The sequence below is a fragment of the Sarcophilus harrisii genome, chromosome 2 (assembly GCF_902635505.1).
Source record: "Sarcophilus harrisii chromosome 2, mSarHar1.11, whole genome shotgun sequence".
NCBI lineage: Eukaryota > Metazoa > Chordata > Mammalia > Dasyuromorphia > Dasyuridae > Sarcophilus > Sarcophilus harrisii.
In genome coordinates this window covers 341845297-341866241 of record NC_045427.1, presented here as the reverse complement: position 1 = coordinate 341866241, position 20945 = coordinate 341845297, and the positions used below count along the sequence as shown (strand labels likewise).

At 40.0% G+C, this 20945-nt stretch overlaps 1 protein-coding gene across 2 annotated transcripts in view; it reads right to left on the bottom strand.

Moving 5' to 3' along the window:
- Positions 1–16552, bottom strand: part of JAG2 (jagged canonical Notch ligand 2) — a 145591-nt gene extending 129039 nt beyond the window's left edge. For both annotated transcript variants that reach the window (XM_003756444.4, XM_023503467.2), the window contains exons 1-2: positions 16029–16552; positions 14821–15171 (exon numbers count right to left, since the gene is read on the bottom strand). In XM_003756444.4, coding sequence (XP_003756492.2) covers positions 14821–15171; positions 16029–16097 — 420 coding nt within the window. In that variant the 5' untranslated portion in view covers positions 16098–16552. The remainder of the gene's footprint in view (positions 1–14820; positions 15172–16028) is intronic.
- Positions 16553–20945: the final 4393 nt, after the last annotated feature.

Below are 20945 nucleotides of genomic sequence, written 5' to 3'. Positions count from 1 at the left end.
GGCAAGTAAAGTTCTTTATAACTTCACCCCAATCTACTTTTCCAGACTTATCATATATAATTCCCCTTCATGCATGCTATAACCTAATCTGACTTTAATACATTATACATGACATTTCATTTTCCATTTCCTTGTATTTGCATACGTTTTCTTTAATTCTTAGAACACACTCTCTTTAAGTATACTTCTTAGAATCCCTACCTTCATATCAAATGACTCCTTATAAATGAGTCTATCCTGTTCCCCTTGGCCTTTAATGCTTTCTCATTTCAGAGGCAACTAGATGGCACAGTGAATACTACCCTGGATTTAGATCCAGGAAAACCTGAGTACAAATCTTACCTCAAGACATTTACTAGCTGTGTAACCCTGCACAAATCACTTAACCTGTGTCTGCCTCAGTTACTACATCTATAAAATGCAAAAAATAATAACACCTACCTCCCAAAATTTGTTTCTAATTTAATTATTAAATAATATTTATAAAGCACTTTGCAATTCTTAATATATAATATAAATGCTATCTTTATTATTATTATTTAGAAATAAACACTATATGTGTGTGTCCACTAAAGAGAATGCAGTCTCTTTGAACACAAGAATATATTCATTTTTGTTGTTGCATTTCAGTGCCCAGCATGTAAGAGACACTGAATTCATGCTTGATGAAGTGAATTATGTCCAACTTGGAACAATCCATTTTTAGTCTTTAAATCTATGCCATATTTAAAATAATTAGTAATATTAAAGAGAATTATTTAAGTTAAAGGAATTATTTAAAGGAGGCTAGAGGAGAATGAGAAAATGGGAAAGTCATGATGACCATTTTTAAGAATCTGAAGAGTTGTAATGAAAAAAATCACCTCCACAAAATCCCTACTGAATTATGGTGAAACATAAGGGCAAAAATGCTGAATCTGGAGTCAAGAAAAAAAAAAAGGATTCAAATACTCCCTTAGACACTAATTTGTTCACTTAAATAATCAAATTATTTAACTTCGCTAAGTTTCAGTTTCCTCATATTGAGAAATTCAAATGAGTGCTTGAAAACTGTTTTTCAAAATTTTACAATACTATATGTTACTATTATTATTTATTACTGTTACTTCAATATCTTGACATGGCATGGAAGTGACTTTTGTTTCTGATAAGGCTAAGGCAAAACTGACTAAGTGTGAAACTCGTATAAGTGAGGAGGCAACAGTGCCTTACACTGATGGATGAACCCTGGACAAACAGTACACCAGGGTATTGAAAGACCTTATAGGTATGACTGCTGTCCAACTATCAGAGATCTTAAGAAAGAAAGAAAGAAAGAAAGAAAGAAAGAAAGAAAGAAAGAAAGAAAGAAAGAAAGAAAGAAAGAAAGAAAGAAAGAAAAACAGGAAAGCTTCTCTAAGCTAGAGATGTGAAAACATCCTGAGTTTTAAAAGGAGAAAGTGAATTTTTCTTACCTCAGGCCAGGAAAATTTAGTTTCTGACAAAATTCTAGACATTATTAAAGGGATGGTTTATGAGCACTGAAAAAGTGCTGATCACAAGAAGTCAGTGAGGTTTCATTAAGAACAAGACATGTCAGCAGCCTAATCTCCTTCCCTTTGATGACAACATGACTAGCTTGATAGTGCAAATGTTATAGGCACTATGTAGCTAGATTCCAGTACAACATTTAAGTTTTTCATGATTTGCACATGGACCCCAGGTTCTCCTAAGAACACAGAAAGGGAGTCAAAAACACACACCATGACAACAGCACTTTGGAATTACAAAATTTCATGTTGGAAGTGACCCGAGGAAGCACATATATAGCCCAATCTTTATATTCAAGAGATTGTAGATAAAAAATCCACAATGTGACCAGTTTTAATAAGTTCTCACTCCTCTGACAGAGATCCAGTTAAATCATATCAATCTGGAAGAAAGTATCTAGAGGATTACTGAGGAAGAGGGATGGTCATTTCTGTCCTTCGCACTCTGCTACTCTGCTACTACATCCCAATGACTTAGATGAAGGCACAGATGGCATCATTATCAAATTTAAGAAGATGAAGCTGAGGGAGACACGTTAGATAATCAAATTGTAGTCCCAGAAGATTCTTCAGACTAGAAATGGAGTTAATCTTATGTGGTAATATTTCTCCTAATTGAATTTAAACTTCTTTACTTCCACTTTAATAGTCTAGAATATAAGGAAAGAATCAGATTGTGGGACTAGGTAACAGTTTAGATTTTGTTTTTGTTTTTTCACCTGAAAAACTTTAAAGGACTACAATCGCAATCGATTTAAAAAATGTGACAGAGAAGCCCATAAGTTAATATAATTCTAGCTATATTAAGCTAAAGGTCTAGGAACAGGGTGGCATTGGGAGTATTATCTTCAGTTCTGGATACCACATCTTGGAGAGGGCACTTTTAAACTGGAGTGCATTCAGGGGAATATAAACCTGATTGATGGAAGATTTATTTAATTAGATTAAGTTAAAAGAAATAGGTTGTTAACATTGGAGAAGGAAAGAGAGAGGGATATGATAGCTAACTTCAGCATTTGAAAGATTCACAAAAAACGATTAGACCTGTTTTTCTTGGCAAGTGAGTAGACATTACAAAATAAGTCAATCTGGCATTCTGGTGAAGTCTATGGACATTTTTCCAGAATAATGTTTTTAAATTAATAAAATAAAATACATAGAATTACAAAAGAAACCAATTATATTGAATATAATTGCCAAAAATGTTTTGAAAACGACATTTATTAAGGTTAAGAATGCCAGAAAGAAAGGAAAAACCTCCTAACTCCTAAAATGGTCAAAATAATGAAGAGATTATCTATCAGATTTCAGTGGGGAAAATTTCCCTGAAATACAGAAAATAGTAGATTCCTGTAATGGAGTCAAAAACACCCATCCTGAGGAAGAAGGGAAAAAGTTACCAAATGAGGAAGTAAGCTGATCCTTCTGAGATTTCTCATTCTAAGTCATTCTCTCAATAATCTTTCAGCAGCTCCCTGAGTTTGCCATTACTAAGCCAATTAAGCTTTGAACACCCTTTCTGGACCTGCACACAGTTGACAAATGATGCTCTAATGCCATCCATTTGGCTGCAGCTACCTTCAAAACTATGTTGACCCTTTTATGAATTCACTCTCCGGGTCATTTCCCTCCTCTGTGAAATAAGAAACTTAGACTGGATTATGTCTTAGTATAATTTTTAACTCTGAATTATATGATCCATTTTAGAATTCTAGAGATAAAGAACTAACATTCTCAACTCTTCTTCACTCTCTCACCTTTACAACACCATTTATATATACTCCCCTTTCCTCCTGACACCACCACCTCTGGTATAAGCCCTTCAAGCTTGAATTATTATAATAGCCCTTTTCTGGATTTGCCTATCCATGGGCCTTCCACTTAGCCAACAATATCACCCCTCTATAAATTCCAATAGCTTCCTATTGCCTCAAGGCAAAATGCTCTGTTTGATATTCAAAATTCTCTAATCTACTTTCCTCCTAACTATAGAGTTTTCTTAAACCTTACTCCCGTAACACTCCTCAATCCAGTAACAATTCTTAGCTATTCCACAAGCAAAACACATTTCTCAGCTTTGATCATTTTTTCTGGCAGTTTTCCTCAACTTAGATTGTTCTCCCTCCTCATCTCTATGCCTTGGCTTTCTTTCAATTCCTTCTTCTTCTTAATCTTCTACCCCTCTTAATTTTAGTGCCTTCCATCTCTTATTTCATATTTATCCAGTATACAGTTTTTAAAATATATTTTTGTTTCCTTTTAGGCTTCTTAAGGGCAGGTACTGTCTTGTACCTCTCTTTCTATCTTCAATGTCTGGCACATAGTAGGCACTTAATAAATCTTTACTGACTGATTGTAGCCAAACAGTGATTCTGCCAGGATTAGCACAGATAATAAAACCTGGGATCCAAACCCATGTCTCCTGATTCCAAGTCACTTAGTATAACCCAGCATGGTATCTCTCAATGTTTGTTGAGTTTACCACTCAGTCTGAATTAATTCCAAAGGGAAATCTGCCTGGGGCTGTGAGCCAAGAATGGAATGACAGAGCTGGTCACCTGTCAGGCTCAAAATGCAGTGACCTAGAATCACAGAGTTAGAAGGACCCATTTAGATCCAACTACTTCATTATTCAGGTAGGAAGCTGACTGCTCAAAGAGGCGGCCTGACAACATTACAAAGACAGTCGATGACACTGCATGAGTTAGAATATAGGTCTGAATTCCAGCCCAACACACCACACTGTCTCCCATCCCACAGTAAATAAGAAGTGATTTTTCAATGATACCACACACTACTTTCCCTACCTAACACCTCCCCATTTCTATCAATCCATATATTTAATAGAAGACTTACAAGTTACACTTGTCCAAAAAGTACACACAGAGATGCAGGTCAAGGATAAGACATGAAAATGTCATCTGGAAGGGCCTACCCTGAATCTTTCATACCCTATCTTATAGTAAGTTCCAATAAACAAGACCTAGGTTTGAATTTTATTTGAATTTTTTTGAACTTACTATATACCTGTATGATTTTATACACATCCTTTCCCCATCAAGGCCTGAATTCTAAATCTTTTCAATTCTCAAAATTTCCAATATATTTATCTGTTCTTCCAAATAAGTTGGCTCAACTTTGATGATATTCTAAAAATTTTAGAAAGATGAGGGAGAAAAGGCCCCAAGGAAGAAAATGAAAGATCAAGATAAAGTTTTCCCCTACCCATTCCCACAGCACTGCCAGAACAAGCTGTCTTTAAGGTCTAATCCTCATGCACCAGGGAATCCAAGTCAAATCTATATCAAACACTCCATCCTGCCTTCAGTGTCTCTCTATTCCACTTTCAATTAGCAACTAACGAGAGACACACTATAGTCAAAATTACATTCCTGGTACAATTCCTGGAAAAAAACAAAACTCACTACCAGAGACCCTTGGGAATATCATGGCAAAAAATTGGCTGCCTGGAGAAGTTCCTTAGTATCATACTCCAAGTCCATAATAGTATGCTTACATTTGTTTTGAGTACTAGATGATGCTCTTGAGCTTTCTTAGTCACCAATGGAATGAAGCAGGACTGTGTGGGAGGCTGTTCCCATGCTTTTTAGCATATTTATTGCCTCAGAAAAAAAAAGGCTATAAGCCACGACTAAAGTGGAGGGAAAGCTGGTACTCAATTTTTTTTTTCTCAGATAACTGCAATCAATGTAGCTTCCAAGTCTGAGAAGCAAGAAAGTATGGATTGATTCTCTATCACTTTGCTAATTTTGGCCTAAAAATTAACACCCAAAAAGCAGATGTTCTCCATCAGCCAGGACCACACCAGCCATACATGGAATAATTGTTACAGCAAATAGAGAGATTGTGAATGCTGTGAGTAATTCACTTATTTTGGCAATATACTTTCCAGGGATAAAAATAAAGATGACAAGGTTAAATCATGAATTGTCAGAGCTAGTTCAGTGTTTGTGAAGCTTCAAAGGAAATCAGGAGGGAGAAGAGGTAATAGGTTGCCTACCAAATTGAAAATCTACAGAGTTGCTATGCTGACCTCATTGCTGTGAGCCTGTGAAAATTGGACAGTCTACCAGTACCATGGCTGGAAACTGAATTACTTCTACTTGAACTATCTTAGGAAGATTCTGAAGATCATCTGGCAAGAAAAGGACACCAAGGTCCTTTTTGGAGCTGAACTGCCAAGAATTCAAGAACTACTGCAGAGAGTGCAACTCCAATGGACTGGCTATACTGCTGAATGCTAAACATAACTTTTGCCTAAAAGATTATTTTTATAGAGAACATACATAAGGCAAATGCTCACATGGAGGTCAAAAGTGATGCAAGGATACTTTCAAAGTCTATTCGGAAGAACTTTGGAACCAGTTGTGAGACATGGGAGACATTGGCAGAGGACTGTACAACGTAGCATTCCCATCAAAAATTTGTGGTGCTCCATGAGCAAAGAGGAATTGCAATAGCTCAAAAGAAATATGAGATATGCAAATTTAGAGACATATATACTCCAAATGTTCATCTGGACTATTTATGCCCTTCCTGTAATAGAGCCTTCTGAGCTCAAATGGGTCTGATTAATCACACTGTGTCTTGATCCCAACAAAGTAAGTACATTTTGGTCCTCTTCAAGCAAGAGCAACAACAATCCCCATCACAGATCCTGGGATCTGGGCCCAAACCTCTGTAGGAAAAAAAAAAAAAAGCCTAATCCCCTATCTACCAGGTTGTCACTGAAAGCATATGAAAAAATCCAACAGAGCATTTGTGAGCCATAATGAATTGTTTTTCTGACAATGATGAGAAAGCTCCCTGAAGAAAACAATACATAGAATCCAGAAATTCAGCTTTTAGCTTTTTCCATACAAAGATATAGATTATAAATTCTCAAAACTGGAAGAGGCCTCAATTAAGTACCTGAATATTTTTGAGTGAGGACAAACCCATCATCTCTGTTACTGGACAGCTCTTAGGGTTAGGAAGTCCTTCCATGTATTGGAACTGAAATTTGCTTCTCTGTAAACTTTGACCCAATCCCAAATATGTGTAGTTTTGTTAAATTCAAGCAGAATAAGTCTAACAGTCTTTTCAAATGAAAGTTCTTCTCAATTGTACTTCCCAGTATCTGTACATCTTGACTACCTTACTTTGGGCATGCTCCAAGTGGTTTATTTAATCTCTTTATGCCGGGTCTCTTTACACATGTACACACATGAAGGAAGGAGAGAGGGAGGGAAGAAATTAAACAATGTAGGCACAGGTATACAAAGAAAAGTCTATTTCTATAAGAAGTTCATACTCACAGAATATTACTGCTGGAAAGGGATCCTGAAAACCATATAGAACAACTCATTCATTTTTAAAAAGAAAATAATTTCTGGAGCAAATATTCATCCAAAAATCACACATATAATGACACAGCCAGCCATAATTCAAATTCAAGTCATCTATATTCTAAATCAATTGCTCTTTTCACTGTACCACATTTGTTTCAGCTTTTCTGACCATGCTTCAAGGGCACAGCACTTTGCCACAAGGTCATAAATAGTCTTCTGTATAGATTTCCAAACAGATCTCAAACTTCTGGGCTTGCCATTACATGCCAAGACACAATCTTATATTTCATTATATCCTACACACACCCACACACCCACACACACACATACAGTCCCTCAGCAGGATTTACAGACCTAGCCCAAGTGTTTAAAGAATAAAATATAATTTTACACTAAAAAGCTACAGCTCATAAATTCCACTTCCTCCATGAAGGCTTCCCACATAATCTTGCCAACAGTGACCTCTTCTTTATATAACCCTAGGAGTTTCCTGAAGTCAGGAGGACCAGAGTTCAAATCTGATCTCAGACACTTAACACTTCCTAGCTGTGTGACCCTGGGCAAGTCACTTAACCCCAATTGCCTCAGCAAACAAACAAATAAAATAGAAATGTTAAACATATGCAGAGGTCCAGAACTAAGGAAAACCAAGGTTTGGACAAGACACAGTTCTTTCATTTAAGGAGTTAATGGTCTATTGAGAGAGAAAACACAGACATAACAATATGAACTAAGTTCATTACAGAATTTCTAGGTAAGTGATTTATGAGATCAGAGAGGGTCATCATTTCCGACACTGAAGGAGGATAGAAGAGGAGAGACCATGTGAGGCTTTGTTGAAAGAAATGGGAATGTTTAATCTCTTTCCCAAAGGAGGTGTTATTTGAATTAGGCTTTAAAAGATGGGCAGGAATTCAAGAGAGAAGGGACAAGGAACATGTGAATACAAGTACAAATGCAGGAAAGCACAAGATGAAGAGAATAAGTAGCCTAGTTTGCTGATTTTGCATTAGAACATGGAAGGCCAAGAAAATGGTGACAACACTGAAGGAAATAGTGGGCAGAAGGAAAAGCAAGATTAAGGGGAAAGATATGCGTTGCAGGCTAAGTTTGAGGTGTACATAGAAAAGTCTTCGAGGAAGATGGAAGTGTAATATGAAAGCCAGAAGAGAGGTCGGAGCTAGAATTCATCTGTGTAGAATTGATAGTTGAGTTCATGAAAGTAAATGAGAATGCCAAGGAAAAGAATATAAAAAAAACTTTAAAAAATCTAAGAAATTGTCTGAGAATGGACTGTTGGGGAATAAGGAACAGCAAAATTCTGTAACAACACCAACTCCAGCAGAGGCAGAGTTAGATACCCATAGGAAAAAGTAACCCATCTATCCACTTAAATAGATACATTTAAAGATTATAAATAGCAATTTTAACACAGAAAGGAGTAATAGAAATTGCCACCAAAACCCTGAACTCCATCTTCCTGCCTCATGTTTTCAGGACCAAGGAATGAGACAGGTAGGGAAAAGCAAGAAGAATTAAATCCCAGGACACAGAAACCAGACATACCTGGTATTATCGGTGGGGTTTCAAACAGAACCTGTAACATTAAGAAATAAATGGTAGGGGGTCTAGGGACCACAGGCAAAGAACTTCTCTAAAATATCTTTGTATTGTGGAGCATTTTACACTAAAAAGCTACAGCTCATAAATTCCACTTTCTCCATGAAGGCTTCCCACATAATCTAGCCAACAGTGACCTCTTCTTTATATAACCCTAGGAGTTTCAGAATATCTATATATCTATCTACTTCTATATTTATATACATACATGTGTACACACACACACACTCTACATACTTTTAAGGGTCTTACACTTAACTCTGCTCCTCAATCTCAAGCTAGGCCATCCTTCAATCATGTTCAAAGAATCAAGTCCCCAAACTATGAATGATTTAAGAATTGCTTGTCTTGTCTCCTGAGATGCTCAAGTACAGAGACTATTCCTGCTTCCATTCCTATTCTTTAAATACCATAAGAGTAGAAATGGGATCAGGTTCCTCCTTCTATATCGCTCACATCATACTGAATTAGATATGATCCTTTGCTTTACCTAATTCCTAATCTGCCAAAGTAGAGAAAATCAGACAAATACAAATCTCATTCTACCTTGTGTTGTAGCCATAAAAGAAATACCATAAAGTGCTATACAATAAAACAAAAATGCTTAATCTAACCTCCAACACAGCTCTTTCTGAGCTAGAAATAAAAGCAATGCTCCTAGGGAGGAGCTGAAGCCCTGAAGTTCTTGGTTCCAGCCCCAAGTTCTGAAATGCTCTTGGGGAGCAAGTCAGGGCAACAGAAGGCAAATACCATCATGCTTCTGGCTAACAAGACAGGAGAAACAGAGAGTTACTCTGCCAGGGGGGTGGGGAGGAGAACAGTTAAAGGGGAAGGAGGGAAAAGGGGCAATTCGGAATACCCAAGGCCCACCCACAAACGCCAATCAAACTAAAAAGTATCCAACACAGAAAACTAGGAAGGAGGATTACACCCAAAACTTGTCATGGACTAAAAACTAGAAGTAAACTCACATTACCAAGTCTATCCCTTTTGCTTTATAAATGGACAAACACAGGCTACAAGAGAAAATGGGACTTATTCAAGGTCAAAGCACAGACACCTTGAAACTAGAATTTGCATCCTAATCAAAGTCGGTGAGAGCATAATATTGAGAAAGTACTAGTTAGACCCGATCTGCCCACACAAATTTTTGGGAGATCAAAAGTACTTGGTTTCATCAATATGCAAATCAAAGCCAATATAGATTCTGCCAATATAAGTTCAAAGAAACAAGGGGAAAAAAGTCTATACCTACCAGGCCCAGTTATTTCTTCTGGACCTAAGTTTCCTTATATTCAGGACTGGACCTGGCTACCCTCTGCATTTGGTAAAATTTCTTCCCAAAAACAATTTTTATAAATGTATAAGATTATAGAATTTTATAATTTTTTTCAAAAAATTATTTTGCAAGATCATGGAATTTGGAAATAGAAGAGATTTATCTAGTCAATCACTTAATTGAGGCCTAGAAAGAGGAAGGGGATTGGCTTTGGCTAAATATCAGAACTGAGGTCAACCCAGGTATTCTGACTTTAAATCCAGTTTTTTTCCCCCTAACCCCCTATTATCTTATTATTAAACAGTTTTGAAAATTATGACACCACCCCTCCAAATTGACACCCTTCACTCAATTCTCAGAAGATGTAAGGATGCTAGGGACCTCAACCACAAGCATTTCATGACCAGTCCAACTTTTTTACTGCCTGCCCATCTCACCTGGAAATTGTCGAACCACCCTGATTAACTTCCTACTTAAATGCTACTTAAATTCGACAGGTAAATCCCCTGGTTTGGGGTCACTGAAGAACCATGAAGTAAGATCCTCACATATCGGGATGGAGAGAAACAGAAGTAGTTAAAAAAAAAAAAAAAAGTCCACAAGCCACATTCCTCTGGCTGCTCCCTTCGCTTTGCTTCTGCCAACTGTGGGCAAAAAATATATCCTAAGGTAGTGATTTTAAAACATTTTTGGCTTCAATTCAAATGCATCATGCAAGTACAGATGACAGGCTCACAATGCAAGTCTGAACGGGCCTGCTGGGATATTCACACACTGCAAGGGGTGTGTGTGTGTGTGTGTGTGTGTGTGTGTGTGTGTGTGTGTGTGTGTGTTTTAACTGCCCTGTTTATGGTATCTTTGTGAAGTGGGGGAGGTGTTTGTCTTATTAACATTCATTTCACAGGGGGCTCTCAAGCTCTTCAGTTCCTTAGAGGCAATTTTCCTTGGGGCAGCATTCTGCTTTGCTCCAAACTCTACTTTGGGAAAAGTATAAAAAGTTCAACCTATATGTCAAAAGCCCATCCCAACAGCTAATGCAGCATAACTTTTCCCAAAGGGGAAGTAAAGGGGAAATGTTCCTATCCCCAAACCAAGCTCCAGAGGAGAGTTTAGTGAAGTAGAAAGAATACCACTGGAGATCAGAGGGCTAAAATACAGGCTCTGTTCTTACTGGAGGAGTCATGTCCCTCATCTATAAAGGGGATTAATTAGATCAGTCCCATGGTCCCTTTCCTAGCTAAATGTTAAGATATCATGACTTCTCTGATCCACATTCTAGAGAATTCATGATGTGATAGAGGTTTACAAAAATCACAAATCTTTGAAGCAGCCTGAACTCCAGTCCTATGAGCCAGCATCCCCATCAGGTTTCAGATACCTTTGGTTCTTACAACATAGGGGGGTATCCTATTAAAGTGGGGACATATGCCCAAACCTGCCCAGACTATCCAAACATAAATGTGCAGCTCTGCCCTGAATCTGCACCTTCTTCCTCATTCACTCAGAAGCAACTTGGTATGGCCAACCCCTGGACTGTCCCTGCTAACAGGAGGGAACTTACAGTTCTTCTCATGTCACGACTAGTGCTTCTCAAGAATCCCTTAGGTGGAGAGCCAAGAACTGTTTCCATTTCAACCTTTATTTTGCAGCCCCAAATCATTGAATAAAGGGCATCCCATTGCTGAGAAAGAGAACAGAATCTATGATGTGTCCCTGAACTCAGGCAGGCTAGAAAGGCTGGAAAGTGAGGAACACCTGGGAGGACAAGGATGGCTGTTTGCACCTGGTTTGGCTGAGAACTGAGCTAAACTTTAACTAAGCTAACTATCTCTGTCTCTGTCTCTCTCCACCCTTTCTTTCTCAGTCTACACACTCCAGCTATGAAATGTGTTCTGGAAAGGAGAAATATCCTAATAACAGGATCAAAATAATCACAGAAGAAGATTTCGATTCACTAAGACTTCCTTGCCTTCTCTTTTTGGTGAAAGTGAAAGGTGGAATAGAGGGTAATGTAGGGACCTAAAACAAGTCCTAAATTTACAACCAGAAGATCTGGGTTGAACTTCTATCTTTATCATTAAGCATGTAACTTTAATTCTCTAGATCTTGAGCAACCCTTTTACCCAATAAAAAATGTGTATATCATCATCTCTGAAGTCTCCTCCAATACAGGATGGATCCTGTATCATAAAAATAAGTTGGCATCAGAAGACCCCAATTCTAACCATAATCTACTTCCCATGTTACCCAGGGCAAGGCATTTAACATCTCATAATTTCATTTTCCTTACTTGCAAAATGAGCCAATCATCTCTGCACTAAAGGTTTGTTGTGGGAGAAATACTTTATAAAACTTAAAACACTACAAGAATGAGAAATTTGGGTTTTCATCATCATTACTTTTCAAGGCAACCCATTTCATCTTGGAACACTCAACTGAAATCTACCTCTTTGGAATTTCCAATTTTGCCACCTGGGGCCAAAATAAGAATAAGTCTTCTCTATGACAAATGCTTTCAAGTATCTGAAAGGCATATCCCATGAGAATAGGATTAGAGCTGGCTTTTCTTGTAGGGACAATGTTCTGGGTTTCAAGAGGTGAGACTCTACTGAGGGAGAGTCCAGAACCAAACAAATATCTAAGCTAAGTTATTCCTGAAGCTCCTTCTGTCTGTAGCCTCTTAAGAATTCATAAGGGGCAAAAGGAAAAACAACTTCCTTTCTCTTCTTCTTCCATCCATAAATACTCCTCCATCTCTTCAGGCCTCCTGGAGTCAAGGCGGAACCTTTCAGAACCTTAGCCTACCATCTCTTCTTTATAAAAGAAAAAGCTGCTGGACAACAGGCTGCTGACTAGCATGTAGTCTCAAAGGTGATCATACAAAAAAAAATCACAAAATCATAAAAGACTTCAGATACCAGTCAGCCCAAACTACATATGAAAAGGAATTCCTCAAATCTATCTTTTAACTCCTTAACACACAGCCCCCTATCATTTCCTTTCTCAGAAATTTGATGTCTCCTTATTGCCTCCAAATTGCCTCCAAGATAATAAGCAAAAACTCCTCAGGTTTTCCAGACTCTCCACAAACAGGTTCCCACCTATCTCTCCAGCTGCTTCTTTGCCTACACATACCATTTCTGTTCCTGCCAGGCAGAGTTCTTGTTTATCTACATAAAGAATCTTTCCTTCATTCCAGCCTCCACATGTTCTTTTATGTGATTCACTCTCCCCCTTTACTATGTACCCAAATGCTATCCATTTTTTTTTTCAAAGTTTCCCTTCCCACCCATCTTTCAATGACTTCTCCCTTCTCCGAGCTGTTCCTGTGCCTTTCTAGTACACCCTTGGCCTTTAAGACAAGTCATATATTCTTTTTCAGTTATAAGTCCCCAACCTCCATAACAAAATCATTAAGTGCTTCAAAAACAGGGATTATTTCTCATTCAAATTATGAATTAATTTCACAAAAATAGCCTAGGATTCAATAAGTGTTGTAATCTAGTTCATCCTGTTTTTAGGCAGAAAGACCCTGGTCTTAACTCTAGTCTTAAATATCTACAGTATTTCTCTTGAAAACAGGTTTCAGGTTCTGAAAAGTCCTATTACCATTAAGATCATCTTGGTATGCTGTGTTTCCTCCTAGATCAGTTAACATTTAACTTCTCCATCAAAATTTTTGTTGGTCATTGGGCCATCTACATACAACTCATCCCTAGACTTCTATGAATAAAAGGATCCAGCTCAGCACATACACACTGGACAGAGAAATCTTTCCCAATATACACAGTTCTCCCCCCTTATAGATAACAATCCTTATACTAAGATACTTGCAGACTCTTTTCATAGATTTAGAGCAAGAGAAGATCTAGTTCAATCTCCTTACATTTTACAGATAGGAAAATTAGGTACAAATAGTAAAAGGGCTTTGCCCAAAGTCACATAGGCTTAACTGGATACCTAAGAATTGAAACTGGTTAGATCCTTTGACCCTTAAATCTAGTGTTCTTTCCACTACACTGCAGTTACCTCTTGGGATGAGGGCAGCCCTCATGCCTTCCTGCTCTCGAAGGCCAAAGATGTAGCTAATTAACCTTAACTGTGATCTCTTAGGCACTGAGTGGAAGGAGAGAGAAGCTTTAGGGAAATTAAAAGGCTCCTTTAGTCTCAGACCAGGTGGGCCTACTTATCCTTCCCCCATAAATAAAAATACTAAATCTTATCTAAGTACATAGTAGACAACCATAGGCCTGAAGGAATAGAATTTGTCTAACGTAGATTAGGACCATAGAATTTTTCTGTTCTCTTTCCTATCAGGATCTAAAAACAACAGAATCCCAGTCTCTGCTCCCCTCTTGAAGTTTCCCCAAAATGTACCACCTCATTCTTTCCAGAAGCTACTTCATTAAACAAGAAAGTTGTAAAATTAACTGAAAATTTATTAAATACCTATTGTATGTGGGGCTCTGTGGTAGGTCTTGGCTTCAAGGATTATAAGTAAGAGGACAACCAAGAATACAGTGCACTAGCCAAGGCCTAGAAAGCTATTTCTACCATCATGCCCTAATACCAACAGAACATCATTAAAGCAATTGGCCTCCTGCGTTGGCATGGATTCCTAAATCAGTCCGGAGACCCAAGTGAGACCGATTTATACTAACATCACCCCTCTATACACTCTAAAGGAAATCAGGTGCCAGGGATATACCCACACCCCCCTCCTCTCCCAATACACATACACTCGAACATGCACATACAAGCAACCACCCACTCTCACCCCCCAGTTCGGGCAAGCACACGTGCTTGAGTGCAGCCCCACCTAGAAGCCACTTGCATCCCCAATTGTTCGAGGGAAGGGGCTGCCTTAGTGGCTATTTCCCCGGCAGAACCCTCCCTATTGCAGAACACAGCTCCCCCCACTCAGATGCAAGTGTTTTCCCCTTCCATAGGTGCTGGCCTTACTGCAGCCCCAGAGGGCAAGGAGACTGTGCCTGAGCTTGCTCCCCTTTCCCACCCCGAAAGAATGAGAGAGAACTCTTACCGGCCACGCATATTGGAAAGGGATAATCACCCGGCCCCTATCTCTGCTGCCCCTGTCCTGGTGGCCGCTCCTGCCGGTGTTGCTACCACCGTTCAAGGAAAAAGTATTCCCACCGAGCACGGGCGTGGCTCCGTGGCCGTAGCTGCAAGGCCCCGTAGGGGTTACTTTGGTCTGATATTCCTTGAGACAGACACGAACGTATGTATCACACTCATCTCGGCCGCAGGTCCAGCCCGATCCTGTGGGCCATGCAGTCCGGTTGCTGTCGCAGCAGTTGCCGTTCTGGAGCTCCCCGTTCACGTTTTTCACAGAGCTCAGCTGCAGCTCGAAATATCCCATGGATTGCGCCGCCTAAAAATAAGACACAAAGAGGGGAGGAGAGGGGAGACCAAATGGTGGGGGCTGGAGCCAGAGGGCGTCCGAGGTTCGCTAGGGGCATCACCCAGCTCTAGCCCCAGCCTTTACGGCATCAGGGAAGCTTGCACCGCCATGGGCCTTTGTAGGTGGCCTTGGAGAAGAGGGGCGTTAGAGCTGGGGAGTAGAGTAAAAGAAGCCGGGAGCGGGGAGAGTAGGCTAGCGGTGGGGGAGGGACTGCAGCCGCCTGAGGAAGCCACGGCCACCACTGCGGGAAGAGATAACGCGCAGTGCGGACTCAGTATTCCTGTGTCTGCAAACTAGCTCCCAGATTTGGGAAGGGTACGCCACGCGCGCATAACCAGCCCCGGAGCAAATAAGCCGGAGATTCAGCCCAGGTTTACTGTGAGGTTACCCTAAGCCCTAAACCCCTGCGGAGCAGCGGCCGCCATCCCCGGTGCCCCAAAGCGGCGTCTGGCGGGCTGCCCCGCACGCTCCAGGGCTTTGCAAACAAACAGCAAGGGTGGTTCTGTTTTTGTTTTTAAAGTTACGAGGAAAAAACCAAGGCAAAAGTCCGGCCAGGTTTGGCCGCCGACACCCCTGCCCAGGGGCTTAAGAAAGGTAAACAGCAAAAGGCGCTCTCACCACGGGGAACCCTAACTTCGCGCCCTATTACCCCCCTCTTTTTCTCGGGCCCCTCCCTGTAAAGTGCCAGGAAACGCTTAAGGCTGCAAGGGAAAAGAGGCTCCAGTTCCCTGGGGCTGGCAGGCGCCCCTGCCCCCTCTCCTCCCGCTGCACTGCAATGCAGGGGGCTGCAGGGATCCTTCTCCCAAAAAGTCCACGGGGCCCCTTACCTGAACCCAAATAGTGAGGAAAAGCAGCCCCAGGCGAGTTGCCGCCATCCGCCGGCTTTGCTCCAGCATTGCAGCCGCCACCTTAGCCTCCTCCTTCGCTGCCGCCCTGGGCGCCCGCCTTCTCTGCTGTTGGTGTGACTGTTGTTATTGCTGCTGCCACTGCAGCCGCAGGAGCGGCCCGCTGAACCTGAGCCGCGTTTTCAATCGGGAGCAAGCGCGGAGCTCAGGGCCATGCAACCTCTGCTTCAAAACAGCAGCTCCTGTTCTCCGGCAGCGAACAGCGGTGGGCAGGACTCTAGGCTTTATAACCCGCTGTGCTGCTCTGTGCGAGTCCCTGCCGGACGCCTCTCTGAGTGCAGGCTGAGAGCATTAGCCGCCGTAGCTATTCTGGCTCTTTGCTCAGGCTCTATCTAGCTCCCGGTGCACACTGGCTGCTTAGCTGCAGCATATAGCTTCCAGCCTCTCCCTGTGCGCCCTTACTCCCCCTTCACTGACACCCTACAAGTTCGGGAGCCCAGACTGACAGCTTGCTCACCCATTCCAAGCAGCAGCCTGATACCTACATATTCATGAGAGGGTGGGGCCTCAAGCTTGGGCAGCAGGTGGGCGGGCGGGCGGGCATGAGCTAGGGGCTGGGCTGGGGGTCTCCAGTCTTCGTTTTAAAGAGCTGCAGAGAGAGACACAGTCTTAGCTGCAGACTCGAATGAGATGGTAGAGGTTCCAGGAGTCTCTCGGATCTGACTTCCCAGCTGTGCAGCACTGAGGCCGAGCCCAGCCCATTCTGAGCCATAGTCTCAGTTGAAGGCTACTTGAGGTTGGAGTCTTGGGGTAGAGATGGGAAGGTGGTTGGCGATAAGACAAGCCCAGGGCTGAGATGAGAATTGAACTTTATAGCAAATCCACCTCCTTCCAGTCTTTGAAAGGAAAGGATAGAGTTGTGGACAATATCGTACTTGACCAAGAAAACCAGATTTCAAACTCAATGGGGCAAGACAGTTAAACCCCGGATACCTCAGTTTCCTCATCTGTAAAATGAATATAATAATAGCATTTAACTATTGTGAGTATAAAAGAAGAGATTATGTTTTTAAAGTGTTTTGCAAACTTTAAAACACTTGAGAATGGAAACTAAAGAAGTTTCTTCATAAATGTAAAATAGCATTTTATTTTAGACATCCCATATAAAAATTTAATTGCCTTGTGAATTTTTGGTTATCACCATCACAAATTTAGATCATGTACTCTAACCATTCTCTGCATTCCTGATTTCATAATCGTCTTTCCAAATTACCATTACCATATCATCACCACCACCATCACTAACATCTCCCATTATCACTTTCACTATAATCATTTCAGTATCATCCCCACTTATCACCTTCATCATCATCAATAAAACCCCCCAACTATGCTTTCCTATGTCAAGGATTACATTTGTATACAATTATCATATAAGGTACCTATTACTCATAATGTTGATTACCTACCCCAACCCCACTAGGTTTTGTTCTTCATTAAAAATTACTACAGTTGCCAGAGGAGATAGAGACTAAACCTATGATTCCACTGGGGTAAGGAATTCTTTCATGGGGAAATTCCCTTTTCCAGTTAATGATAGAGTTGTCTAGATCCACAAAAGGTTAAATCATTTAACTTGTCCAGGGTCTCATGGCCTTGAACTTAGGTCTTTCTGGCTCTAGCTTTCTGTTTGCTATGTTTCCTTTTATACTTAATATAGATTTGTCATATTTAATTTTGTTTCTTCAACATTAGAAGTGTCCACCTGTCATATTGGCTAAGACAACTGGAAAAAATAATGATAAATGTTGGAGGGGATGCGGGAAAACTGGGACACTGATGCATTGTTGGTAGAGTTATTAATCCAACCATTCTGGAGCACAATCTGGAATTATGCCCCAAAAGTTATCAAACTGTGCATACCCTTTGATCCAGCAGTGTTTCTACTGGGCTTATACCCCAAAGAGATCTTAAAGAAGGGAAAGGGGACCTTATGTGCAACAATGTTTGTGGCAGCCCTGTTTGTAGTGGCTAGAAACTGGAAAATGAATGGATGCCCATCAATTGGAGAATGGTTGGGTAAATTGTGGTATATGAATGTTATGGAATATTATTGTTCTGTAAGAAATGACCAGCAGGATGAATACAGAGAGACTTGGAGAGACTTACATGAACTGATGCTAAGTGAAATGAGCAGAACCAAGAGATATACTTCAACATATATACTTTCATATACTTCAACAACGATACTGTATGAAGATGTATTCTGATGGAAGTGGATTTCTTTGACAAAGAGACCTAACTCAGTTTCAATTGATCAATGATGGACAGAAGAAGTTACACCCAAAGAAAGAACACTGGGAAATGAATGTAAACTGTTTGCATTTTTGTTTTTCTTCCTGTGTTACTTCTACCTTCTGAATCCAATTCTCCCTGTGCAACAAGAGAATTGTTCAGCTCTGCACACATATATTGTATCTAGGGTATACTGCGATATATTTAACATATATAAGACTGCTTGCCATCTAGGGGAGGGGGTGGAGGGAAAGAGGGGAAAAATCGGAACAGAAGTTAGTACAAGGGATAATGTTGTAAAAAAATTACCCTGGCATGGGTTCTGTCAATAAAAAGTTATTATAATAAAATAAACAAATAAATACAATTTAAAAAAACTAAAAAAAAAAAAAAACATTAGAAGTGTCCAACTGATAGTGGGAGATGCTCTGGAAGATCAGGTGTTGTTGTTTGTCCTTTGTTCTCAAAGAGTACCATCACATGAGGGAGATGATGTCATGACATACAAGTAAAATGGATTTAAATGAGGGAGGGCTGTGCAAGATCGCCTGCCTCACAATCAGGAAGACTGAAGATAGCCCAGTGTGCAGATCTGTTTGACTGAGGTCACACCCTTTCAGTGATTAAGGCTAGTTAGAAATGAAAAAGTTATTTGATCAATCCTGTTGGCCCCTTTTTTTGGGGAGGGAGGGTAAAGAGATGCTTTCCCATCAGGATTTTCCACGAGGATTTTTATTTTAAAAATAATTGGTACATACAAATCACTCTTCACAACCATCCCAGTCCAAGAGCTTGGCTTATTTGAGCCTCAGTGGCAATTTGGTAGAGACCATGGTTGTCCTGCTTCATTTCACAAAATAGGAATAGTGAAACTATCCTTAATTAATCAATATTTATTATATCCTTCAGGTACTAGGGATACAAAAGAAAGCTTTTAAGGAGTTTACATTCCACTGAAAGAAAACAGCATGTATGTGTATGAATAGAACATGTATATGTATGAATAGAACATGAAAAAGTCAAGAAAGATATGAGACAAAAGCTGGATGGATCAGGAGTAATCTCATGTAAAAGTCAGCACTTGAACTGAGTTTTGAATGCCATATTTGTTGATTGCCAGTGTTATCTGATTATGTTTAAAAAATAGCAAAACTAATAATTCTCTTGTTATGAATACTATGCCTCTATTGATAATTATTAGTTTTGTGGCACTGAGGAAAAAAATCCAAATGATCATCCTCAATTTATTATGAAATGAATATACTAGATGATTTCTAAGATTTTTTCTAACTCTAAATTGTGATTCTTCTGACTTTTCTAGGAACAGGAATGACTTAGACCATAGCTGTGATGACCTCATGGATTCTGATTATCCATGAACCACACCCATAGTCCTACATCTCACGACCCACATCCTACAACACATACAGAAAAGAGATGAATAGCTAAGTACTAAATATAAAAGAAAAAACATGGACCGAATAGAGATTCCCAGAACTATACCAAAGAAATGTAGGACTAAGATCAAGAACAGGAGAGAGCAAAGAATACCTAAATTCTGCTGCTATTCTGAGACAGCACAGTGAGAAAATTCATGCTGTACACTATTTACACAGAAGCACCAGAACCAAGAAGAGATACCAGTTAAGAATGCTTTAGTCAGCCTTAGGACCAGTGATTCTTTTTGTGCAAAGACTTTACTAATTGGTGCTTCAAGTTAGCTTGGAGTGTAAACTGAAACTCTGGGAATAGAAACTGTTCAAGGAGAGATTTTCCCAAATACTTTTCCTTTTGCTAAATCCAAGTTTCTTAATCTCCCAAGCAGGGTGTTTTCCACCATACTGCCCAGGCTTTAATTATTGTTGACCCAGTATATGGATTTCATCCAGTGCTGGGTCAGGAGTTAGATCTAATTACTAAGGAAGATGGATGTAGAGGCTGGTTCTTCATCATATAGGAAAAGAACCGAAGTCAAAAGTATGGTAATCCAAAGCCCTAGGCTTGAAATTTTAGCATCTTCTTTAATGTATTTCTTTTTCTTTTTTCCAAATTCATCCAGTCCCAAAAGTGCTCTTGGAATGGCAAATGGTAAATTGAATGAAATACATCATTCAATTTGAAGTCAAAAGACTAGCTCTGTTAGTGAACCATTGAATCACCTTTCAGGTTTGTAGGCTTCCCCTCTGTAAATGAGAGCTGAACAATATGGTTTCATCCATCCATCTCCATAGTCCAGATACTAAGTTAAGACTTCCTTACCTCTCACACTTGAACTGTTTCATCAAGTTCCTAATTATCTTCCTGGTCACTGGTTTCTCCTCTTTCCAATTAATTTAGCATACAGCTGAAAGAATACATGTAGGGAACGGAGCCAAGATGGCAGAGAACGACTTTCTAAGCTCCTCACATTCCAACTATTTAATTCAGCCTCAAAAATAGCTCTTTACTGCTTAAATTCATGAAGATCAGAAGCATACAATTTACCTGCTGAAGTCAATCTGGAAGATCGCCAGGAAAGGTTTGTCCTGAGGGACCAGGAACAGACTAGCACAGGCAGTGAGAGACTAGCATCCTGAGCAGACCAGGGGTGGGGGTGATCGCTGT